Source organism: Penaeus vannamei, chromosome 5 (genome assembly GCF_042767895.1).
Source record: "Penaeus vannamei isolate JL-2024 chromosome 5, ASM4276789v1, whole genome shotgun sequence".
Classification (NCBI taxonomy): domain Eukaryota; kingdom Metazoa; phylum Arthropoda; class Malacostraca; order Decapoda; family Penaeidae; genus Penaeus; species Penaeus vannamei.
Genome location: NC_091553.1, coordinates 1317295 through 1329101, shown reverse-complemented (window position 1 = coordinate 1329101; position 11807 = coordinate 1317295). Strand labels below are relative to the sequence as shown.

At 36.5% G+C, this 11807-nt stretch overlaps 1 protein-coding gene across 1 annotated transcript in view; it reads left to right on the top strand.

The window, feature by feature from the left end:
- Positions 1 to 11603, top strand: part of orb2 — a gene marked incomplete at its 5' end in the record, with an annotated part of 12748 nt that extends 1145 nt beyond the window's left edge. Inside the window, 5 exon segments of the mRNA XM_070121725.1 lie at positions 21 to 133; positions 883 to 1093; positions 2074 to 2255; positions 2479 to 2696; positions 2887 to 11603. Of these exon segments, the coding sequence (XP_069977826.1) occupies positions 21 to 133; positions 883 to 1093; positions 2074 to 2255; positions 2479 to 2696; positions 2887 to 2938 (776 nt within the window).
- Between the last annotated feature and the right edge of the window lie 204 nt (positions 11604 to 11807).

Genomic DNA, 11807 nt, shown 5'->3' with positions numbered 1-11807 from the left:
ATGAGGACCACATCTTCCAGAGGAAATAACAGCAAGTTTCCGTCGCTTTGGTCCCCTGGTGGTGGACTGGCCCCACAAGGCAGAGAGCAAATCATATTTCCCTCCCAAGGGGTATGCCTTTCTCCTGTTCCAGGTACGTGCAAGGCGTTGGCTGGTCTTGGGCAAGAGTATTGTTTTGTATGTGGGAGGGCATCGTTTTGCTTGGTTAACGTGCGTTTTAGATAACAAGTTTTTTTTCTTCATTATATAAAGTTCATGAACATGCTTTGGAAGAAGATTGAAATGCAGATTATTTCCATCTTAGAATTTTAATGTGTATTTCTAGATTATTATCAGATATGTTTCTTAGCTAATTATTCATTCCAAATTTTTCATAACCTTCTTAGAATTTTAATGTGTATTTCTAGATTATTATCAGATATGTTTCTTAGCTAATTATTCAATCCAAATTTTTCATAACCTCTTTGATACAATCAAAATCATATGTAGTTTTTTTCTCATTTATAGGTGATTTAGTACTCAATATAGCACACAAAGTAATTCCAGATGTATAGTTTTTTTTTTTTTTGTATTACTATTATACAGTAATGCAATATCTATATAGATAAATAGATACGTAGATATGTGTGTATGTATGTATAAGTAATATATATATATATATATATATATATATATATATATATATATATATATATATATATATATATATATATATATATATGTATAATAGAATGTATAATGGAAATATTTGCTTTGAGATCTTGAAAATTGAACTGAGGCTATAGTATTGGTATTTGCTCTTAAATTTTCTAAATATTTATAGATGATATTTGTTTTTGTCTCTTTCTCTCTGTCACTAATTACACTTTTCTCCTACTTCAGGATGAAAGCAGCGTACAACAGCTAATAGACGCCTGTATTCAAGATGATGACAAACTGTACCTGTGCGTGTCGTCGCCCACCATCAAGGACAAACCTGTTCAGATCCGGCCCTGGCGACTCTCCGACGCAGATTTCGTCCTCGACGCCTCGCTTCCTCTGGATCCTCGCAAGACAGTGTTTGTGGGAGGAGTGCCGAGGCCTCTCAAAGCTGGTAGGTTGATGGAAGTAGGGAAAATAGAGGAGTGGTGAGGTAGAACCTTTTATCTTATCTTAGGAAAGAGAGGTGTGGATGTGAGGGGAGCTACTGTGTGTGCAGGTAATTATTAGGGTTATGATATGTAATACTAATGATTATTGACCTAATAAGTTTTGGTACAGGATGTTATCTTTTATGTTTTTGGTTAAAGCGATTACAATTGAAAGATATATCAGGTATTAACCCAATGCCAGCAGGAACTTGTAATGGTCAATGTAGTTTTGTTTTGTGAAATGGATTTACACACAGATGGCTCTGCAAGTGCCACCAAGAAATGAATTAGTAGACCTACATGACCTCATCTGATTTCCCCTTTCCATGAGTTCTTGGATTTTTTTTTGTTTTTTTCCTAATGTGGTTGATATCAGTACTGTTATTATCATTACTGACATTATATATTAATACAAATATAAGATATAAAATAAAAATGAATATTTCCAAAGATGAAGGAAAAGGTTAAACAGAAGACTTGGTAGGATTAGCAGTTGACGCCTTGGTGACTAAGTGCTTTGTGGAGCCATTTAAGTTTAAATACGATTAATAAACTAAACTCACAGTGGGCAGTGTGCTTCCCCGTTGAATGAGGGAAGAGGGGGGATTAAAAGATATAGTTTTGATGAGATGTCTGTTGGATACATATAGTTGTAGAAGTAACCATGCTAGTAATTGCATATAGGATATATTTAAGGCCTTCTCAGGCTCAGTATATGGTATTATATATATGGCTAAATAGGTCTTAGAAAAATAAATGTTACGACCACTGATCCTCTTTCCATGTACATCTCCATGTTGGCATGTTTTTATGTGTGTGCATGAGTGACTGAGGCCATGCATGTGAGTCAGTGTAAATTATTATACAGGTACGTGAATATTTGTTGGTTCATTTTATGCTCATTCCCTTAATCTTACCCACTTCTTCCTCATCTTCCCAACAGTCGAACTTGCAATGATAATGGACCGTCTGTATGGTGGAGTATGTTACGCAGGGATCGACACAGACCCTGAGCTGAAGTATCCCAAGGGGGCAGGACGAGTTGCTTTTTCTAACCAGCAAAGTTATATTGCTGCCATTAGTGCCCGATTTGTTCAATTACAACATGGCGATATTGATAAAAGGGTATGTATGGAAGTAATCTTTGGATGTAATTTGTGTTACATTTGTTGATTATGAATGTATAGAAGATTATGGAATATTTATTATTAAAGACTACAACTAAACATAGATGTATTGATATATGCGTATGTGTATATTTTTAGAGATAAAATCTATTGTATGATATAGCTGTGCACTTATGAATAGAAAAATATATCCCAATCTAATGAGAACAATACCCTTTCAGGTTGAGGTAAAGCCATATGTTCTAGACGACCAAATGTGTGATGAATGCCAGGGTGCACGTTGTGGGGGAAAGTTTGCCCCCTTCTTCTGTGCCAATGTAACCTGCCTGCAATACTACTGCGAACACTGTTGGCAGACCATCCACTCCCGGCCGGGACGCGAATTCCACAAGCCGCTAGTCAAAGAGGGCGCCGATCGGCCCCGCACTGTACCATTCAGGTGGTGCTAGACTCCTCTCTTTTAGTTTCATTATAGTAAACCCTAGTGACTTTTTCTTCATGCTTGTCAGCATTCCGAGATTTGTATCCTCAAGTGCATATAGGCCATTGAAACAATACAGCAACAGAAATACAACTACTACTCCTCCCGCCTCTTTTGTCACATGATCACACGTATTCTATAATTGTAGATCTCCATGGCGGTGGCACCGAGAACCTGGATGGTGCCTGACAAACAAGTAAAAGGAAGAAATTTGCCATAAATTAGCGACCACCCCAATGCCTGCCAACTGCTGTGGGCGCAAATAAAAGATAGAAAAAGAGAAAAGAATGAAAGAGAGAAAGAGAAAAGAAAAAAGGAAAGGATATCAAGAAAACTTCAAGCAACTGAGTCAAGCAGTCCTCAAGCAAAGTCAGTAATTCCCCACTACCCCCTCCCACTGGATGCCTCTTTTATATCTCACATCCAACACTGTAAGCAAAAGCCATTATTTACCACTATCAAAAAAATGTCAACAAGCAAAACCAAACAAAACACAAAAAAAATATATAATGATAATAATAAATAATAATAATAATAATGCCATGTTCGTTGTGGCGTGTAATAGGAGCTTCACGTGTCTCTGTGTGTGGGTGAACCAAAGTGTGCCGTAGACTAATTGTCAGCCCAGTGCTTATCCCCAGAGGCTTAGCTCTTTCTTCCACATGATGGCCATTGGATAGCATTGCTCACTTGTGATAGAACGATGTTTGTACACTCTCTTTTTCTAGCTGGGCCAGATTTTTCTACTTCGCAGTTTTTTCATCAACAACTGGCAGGAGAAGCACACGGGCTGATAATTCTGACGTAGTTTTAACCCATTGTAGTAAAAAAAAGTTAAAAAAACAAGTTTCTGTACAACAGAAATATTTGTAGTGTCTTTCACAAGCTTACCCACAGAATGGCTTACTTGCTAAACAGTGAGATATACAAAAAATATACAGCCAACTTAATCATTTTCTCAGATGTCAACATAAGTCAGCCTTGTTCCATTATTGTGTAATAAGAGTTTTTCAAAATTCATTGTGCGACATAACCCCAAAGATTACTATGGTGCATATGTAAGCATTATTACTGTAATGTAATAGGATGGTGTTTTATAATTTTTAATATCAGTATAGTTACGGCTTGTGCTTCAGTGCTATTCAAATATATATATTAATAACTGATAGGAGATGTTTTCCTAGAGAGCAGAGAAGTCTGTAACTTCTTTGGGTCAGAAGATATGAAGATAAGATCAGTTATCTCCAATTATTTTTAGACATTTTCAGTGGCGACGATGTACACAGTCCCATCTTAGTATGGGCCACATTAACCAGTATCTTCTTATAACCCTAAGAGTCATTGACCATCACTGGCTCAGAAGTACATGTCTGACTCTGCAGAAGTCTGTACAACTTATGAGGTAGTTCTGTGTGATGTGCCAGCCTGATTTGACCTGTTGTTTGTATCCAAATGAAGTAGATTTTCTATTTTGAAGTAATAGAAAATGAGCTTCATGGAAATTAGACTCTTGATTCAACATAGCTGATCACATCATACATTAATTGAAGATGCAGGAGACCAATGTAGAGGGAAGGCTTACCTTGACTTGCCTGTTGTAACATCAGAATTGTTTGCTCTAGAAGTATGAGTCAACGAGGAGGGCAAATTGCTTTTTAATTTTAAAAGAGAGGGAAAAATAATAACAACTATATGATTGGTAGTAAACGTTTAATGTAAATTTTAAGGTAGGCACAAAGATTCTGTCCATCAACAGTTAAGCTTGAAGGCTTAAATACTATTGGAAGTGGGTCTGTGGCAGTCTCCTGCTGTCTAGGCTGTAGTCAGTGGCAGGTTAAACATTATTCAAGGCAAGCCTTGGGGATCCCCTTGGCTCTAGGAATCCATAGGTACTGTACTTTTGGGGCTGTCAAGGACAAGGCAGTTGATAAAAAATGTCTTGGTTACTAAATACCTCTGTAAGCCATGTCCAATATCTCTCTTTTCCCCTGCAAGTTATTCTTTGCATTCTGGCTTGTGATGTATTAACTGCTATGGCCTGGATACCCCAACCCATACCACTGTGTCGTGCTGCAGCTGTTGGTTACTCTACAAACACTTTTTTTACATCTTTTGTCTGTAATACCCGATACCTCAGAATCCTTGAACCTACTTCACATGTGCATATTCTTTTGTACTTTCTCAACTGTCTCACTCTGGCTGTGCTTTTAAAAACTAGAATGTTCTGACTCTTTTACTGATATCCAGCAAAGCATGGCAAACCCCCTTGGAAATAATTCAGGTATCAGCAATTGTAGAAACTGATGATTTTTGTAGAAGTACTTTCAAGTTCAACTGGTACTGTAACAAAACAGGATTCAACAAAAGCAGCCAAATCATAACGAGAAATCCTATGGTAAACAAAGTGTCCACACCTTCTTTATACCGAGAATGACAGTCAGTGTACTTACTTTTATACTTCATCTGCTCTAGCCTGATAGAGTAGCCATCAGCATTGTGCGTGTGTGATATGCAGATTTTTGCACTAGGATAATTTTGATCCATATAGAATTTGTATTTTTGCGTGTTTGAATTTTGATACTGTCCTTGTTAGTAAGTTTATCATCTAGCATATGCGGGTGTTTTTGTGACAAGTTAACAGTTCTAGTTTTTTTGTCTTTTGCTGTTACTAGTACTGTGTAAGAAAAGACCTGCAACTTTTGTAGGGATTAAAAAAACTTTGTAGCTAAATAGTTGAGACTGTAATACTGTCTCTATTACAGTTTCACATATAGCTTGCTTGCGAAGTTAAACACAGAATGAAGATATAGATTGCAATGATGTATGCAGAGGACTCCTTAAATGTGAAGTGGTTGAAACTTTGCCAGTTAAGAGATTGGCAAGCCAGTGACTTCGTGTTGATAAATTGAGGGGCAATCAACCTTGCCTCATAAAGGGGATCATTGCAAAAAAAGAGAGAGCGAGAGATTGAGAGAGAGAGAGAGAGAGAAAGAGAGAGAGAAAGAGAGGGAAAAAATAAGAAATATAATTCTGCATGTTATGTATCTTTAGCGTGGTCATTCTTGTCGAATTAACTGGCTTGTCATATTGACTTGATCTCCTATTTTATGAAAAAAACCAAAGAAAATAGCACACAACATTGGCTAAGCAATGTGGAGACAACATATCCTGACCCAGATTTTATCACGGTGAGACTCTTAGGGCATTCAGTCACCTCCCCTGAGGACCTTGTCTGCAATATGGCGGAATTTGATAATTTGCGTTCGCCTCATTTCATAGAGGCTGGGTAACACTGTACATAGACTCATCCCCATTTCATATCCATTTGAATACATGATTGCATTGTGTCGCTAGTGAGTGTAGATTTACATGTATTTTTATTATGATATTTTCATTTCAAAGAAGACATAGGCAGTTATATTTTTATGTTGTCATTTTCTTGTGTATCCTTTCTTAATGGAAATGCATGATTTTTATATTAATGAAGTGTTATGTCTTTTTGCTGGCTTTTAATTGATGGATGTACAGTATATAGCTGAGGTGAACTTTTTGATATTTGTACATACTATTTTTTTACTGAACCGTCTGTGGAAGAGACTCTACCTGCTCAATGTGAGAATTTGGGGTTGGGGCGGTAACTGGGGAGGTGATTGTGCGCAGTGAATGCCCTTTGAAATCTCGTATAAGAGCAATAGTGGGGTCGGATGGCATGTCCATTTCTATTTTAGAAAAATGTGAAAACATGTTTAAAAAAAAATTTTTACACACTTTTCTAGAGGTTTGACTTGGGGACTTTCAGAAAACTTTATATACTATTGCTTTCTCACTATGAATAGTAAATATGAATGCATTCATAAGCTTTTTTCATCTTTTGAGTGAAATGCTACACTCAAGACTTAGGTAGGAATATTACACATGTACTTTAATCTTTTTCCTTGAATCTAAAAATAGTCAGAACTGGGTTAGGTTTAGACAATCAGAATTCATAGGGTTCCTTGCCCTCCCTTGGTTTTTTTCATGGAAGAGATGGCTGTTGATGACCAGAAGGTAAAGTGTCATGATACCAACTAGCCCATACCAAGAACAAGAAGGTGGCGAGGGCAGAAAGCAGTCTGAGTGTGCTGGCCTGTCCGATGTTTCAGCATGAATCCCATTGTGGATTTTTTACGTCTGTGAATTTATTATTCAAGGCTCGGTGTGATTCTTAATATTTGTGACTTTTGAGTTTTTATATATATTTGTAGTCTCCATGGAGGTGTCTAGTCAGCATTATTGGTGTAACTGTGAAATAGCTGTTGTTCAACATCAAGGGGGCTTTGAGTTTGTAGCACGATCTCAGTAACTAACATTCTGCATTGTTTCTCAAAGCCCTCTTCTGACCTTACTGCAGTATAAACAAGCTAAGCAAATCAGTGTTGAGAATACTTGCAGCTTTGTCCCTTAGCTTTTTGGCTCCCGTTCGGAGATTCAGGTGGAATCCTTATTCCAAAAGAAAATTGGTATATCTGTAAAGTCTTGATGGTTTTAAGCTCTTTGCTTTACTGCCTTGATTTCAGTATAATTAGAAGAAAGAACTAAACAATATTGCTTGCAGTGTTTAGGTTTTAAGATGTCTTCAGGTTTATGATGTTTTTTTTCTTTTTTTTTATTACTATGGCAAAAGATCTGAAGTTTTTTTTAGGGAGTTTTATATACTGAAAAAAAAAAAGAAAAATTAATGGGCTTTCTGACTAAACAGAGTTTATAATTGGCAATTGTTGAACATGGTCAAGAGAGCCACTGTACACTGATATTTATTTATACTTCAAATCTACTGTACTTGGCTCACAAGTTACGGTTCTCTCCATGTAATTAAAGTTCAGCCATCTCTTCCCCAGGACTGTTATCTCTCTCTCATCCACATTTCCCAACTTATTATCTCTTCCCTGATTATTATTCTAAAATGCTATTACAACATTGTGTGTTTGCTTAGTTTCTCTCCTAAACCACTGTGAATAGTACATGTCACAGTAACCATTCTTCTGAACTGTAGGCTGACAGGCAGTGAGTGTTGTTACTATTCACTGGCCGAACTATAGTCACTTAACCACTGTATTATTAGGCAGGCTCTGGAAAATGCTTTGTGTAATTTCCTTTTTTTCTCGAGTTTGTTGTTTTTCTCCCCCACTATGTTAAATTTCTTACCATTTGAGAATACTTTATCGCTGTCAAACAGTTTTCCTGCTTGCTTCTGGAGGCTGCAGTATCTGTGCAATTGGCCATTAGCTCCTGGTGCTGAATTTCAAGAGTCATATGGTGTTAGTATTTAAAAGTGAGAAGAACTAGAAAATAATCCCAGGGAATTTTTATTACAAATGCTTATTTATATATTTTTCTTTCAAGATAACCAGATGAGGTGTGTGTGCTGCCTTTGGATCCAAAGTAATGCTTTTATCACCTTCTTTTCTTCTAAGCATGCCTTGCATTAGCTTTAACTTTATATATCTCACGGATATGTTCTATTTTACAGAGTATTTTTCTTTTTATAATATACAGTTTCTTGCATAATGGAGTAATTGATATTTTTTTTATAGTTTCCAGATTAAAATGTATTTATTCTGTCTTCTTATTGTTGTTCAAGTTTACTATTTCAATATTGCTTCTGAAGGTGTGAGGGATGGAATATGAAGTGTAACAGTGGAAGAGGAAAGATATATGTAATATTTTAATGTACCAAAAAGTTTTTTTTTGGTAAGGCAAGGTACTCAATACAGCATCATCAATTACCTTACCGATCCTTTGCATGTTTCTAACGAGAGATTTCAAGTGATAAGAAATAGTCATAGTGATTTTTCTTTCTTCCATTTCTCTATAAACCAATATGTAGAACATCATAAATGTATAAATTGCATATAAAAATTATCAAGGTAAATTAGTTTTCAGGTCCATACGATTTAACCTTTACTTTTTCGAGCGAGTCCCTGTATGGTCAGGTACAAGCACTTGTACATCTAAATGTACTTGTTAAACAGGTATGAGTGTTAGAACAGAGTGATAGTAAGTGGGTGTTTGCTTTGCTGAGTTTAACAAGTTGTATAACTTGCAAAATCAATATGGTTAATTTATTTTATTCACTGTACTGTTCAAATGCCCTCATTTAATGTAAGCATAACTAGTGCCTGCCTGTAATTGTGTTTGGTGAGAAACTACTGTATGTCTATTAAAGATTTGATACACTTTCCTCAGCTCTTTGAACTAAAACAGAGAAGAGAGCCAGCTACAATATGTGCAAGATGGTTGACCTAGTTTCTTAGAAGAAAGCCTAACCAAACTCTACTTTTGAAGCTGGCAGATATATAAGATGGATCAAGCAGCTGAGGAACGTGTTGCCATATTTTTGTGAAACATGCAGAATAATTGTAACAAGAAAAGTGTGATACGAGGAGATCACTCACCTATACCCATGTCGAGGTCCTGTTTCCATGTATGTGATTGTTAAAGTAGTCATGTTTTATACTTGTTTTTGCTTTTATAGATATTTTTTTAATTTTTCTAATTTATACTTAGTGTTATCTTGTAACCAAAGTTGTTGTATATGTTTTGCAACTTTTGTAATAGTACTGATGATGATAATATCTTAACTTAGAAGATGGTTAATGAAGGGGTTGAAAAGCTTACAGAATTCACTAGTCTCATTAGGGTATGGGAAGTTTAGCATCATTTGCATTTTCAGTCGCTAAGTCTACCTGCAAAGCTTGCTTGTGAGCAGATCCATAAATAGACCCTGGATTTCTGTTAGGTCCAAGGATGGTATAGGAAAGTTTTAATAGTAAAGATGTTCCTTACATGTTGATCCATCCTGTATCAGAGACTTTCTTATTAGCTATTGCAAATGTACTTGAGGAATGCCAGGGCCTGCAGCTGTGCTGTAATGGTTTTACAATTTAACATCGTTTTTCTGCTTTTTATGATATAGTAGAGATTTTTGCTAATCTCCTTTTTGTAAGAGTGTCTACAATGTACAGTAGCTACCATGATGGCGCAAAAGTCTCGGTAAGGAGGCGGCGTCCTGCATGATGCCACAAACAGGGAATTGTGGGAGTCACCTGAAGGATGCAAAGTGCCCAAAACCTCTTAAATTGTGTGATATACAACACACCCTTCAGTCAACCACACCATGTCGAATGGTGAATCATCTATTGGCCATTTTTATAATCTTAATTCTTATTTAATTCTTAACACATTAGTAGTAATACTGACAATTTTTATTGTCTGCACAGAAATTAAAATTGTTATAACTTTTTATAGAATTTCATCAAATCTGATGTCACCTCTTAAGCAACAAGTTGTTATATGCTCAGGTACAAGAATGGTGTAAACCTTTGCAACATTTGCAAACTGTAAAACAAAAATTTATAATATTAATATGCTGTATACTTCCCTGGACAAAGACTTATGTAATATCAAAATTGGATGTTTTATGTTCCCATGCATGTATAAAGGAGGAGGCAATGTTTGTTGTTTAATGATAGAAATATTGTAAAATTATTTTTGTTTGGGATTATTTTTGTGCATTGAACACTAGAATCCTAGTTAAGGGCAGTGTCTCTCTATTGGCAGCCCAGGTAACCCATTTAGTCACTTTACCTGAGAAATTATCATGTATATGAGTAACCGGTATATAAATAATACATTATATAATTTAAGCATATATATCTATATATATTGGGTAAAAAAAAGGCTGTCAGTAGGGACTCACTCCCTGCTCATGTCAGTGGTAGGCGGAAGCTGGCGAAGAGACATGGTGGAGCATCCCCAATAGTACACGATGATTGCTACTATTATCATTACTATAATTATTACTACTATTACAGCTGCTACTGCTGCTATTGTGCCCAATCCTGAAAGCCACCGTAGGCCTGCCAGCTGCGAGAGGGTTTAATATACAATGTTTCATCAAGTTGAAATTCTGATTGTTGTAATATGATGACCGCTGAGTGTCTTTCAATTACGTTTTAATTTAAATATTGTGTTGTGTGTGGAACCAGGTTTATCATTGGTTATTGTCATTTTTTATTATATGTGGAAAAGAAGACCATTGTGACATTCATATTATGATAATGGCCCCTGTGATAGGCTGGCAGGTCAGGAGGAAAGCGGTATGTGCGACCAAGGTGGTGTCGCAAGGCCTGCCTGTAGTCTCTCAGCTCTTGCCCAGGATTTCTCGCCTGAATTTATATATCTGATTGGCAGGCGACACATGTGCAGCAATGAGCATGATGATTGCGATGATAATGTTCTTTTTCATCGTCATGATAATAGCCAGTTTTATAGCAAATTTTTGCTATTTTCACTCATTTTTGTTATTTCTCCACCATGGACAATACCTAACTTTTTGTAACTATATGGATTTTTATGCGTGTTTGGTGAAGCATTTTCTAATTTTTGTAAGTATGGAGTAACTGTGGCAGTGACGGTGGGGTTTCCAGTCTCCGCGGTAGGTTAAGCTTGTAGGTAGCGACAGGCATAATGTGTGCCGCTCCTGAGTGCCATCCGTGGACCACAGAGTCATGACCCCACTTGCCACCTAGACTTAGTTTTAATTTTTGTTGCCCTTATACATTTTTATGTTTTATAAAATAACATGAAAAATATTTAAATATGTTTTTTAATGTTGTGTGGAAATTTTGTGAATGGGTAGTCACCAAGATTTTTCTACATTTTCTTACTTTGATACAAGCGCGGTCCACTGTGTACGTGAAGCCGCTCATGCCTTGTGTTTGGACTCCTTTTGTACACTGAGGTGAGGTACATAGCGCTGTACAGCAGTGTGACCTGTTCCATGTTCATTTAATCTGTAGCTTACCAATAAACCTGTTTACTTACTCTTTGTCTTTTTTATATATTTAAACAGAGTTCCTCTTCCTGAAAGACAACCAGAAAAGCCAAATTCAGAGATGAGTCCTTATTTGATATTGATATTGGTTGCCACATAAGCTGTCATGTGTAAAAATGCACCTAGTTTGGTCTGTACAAAGGAACCTGAACGTTTATGATGTTTCACAGTCACCCAATGGTCGGAGGTGTGTA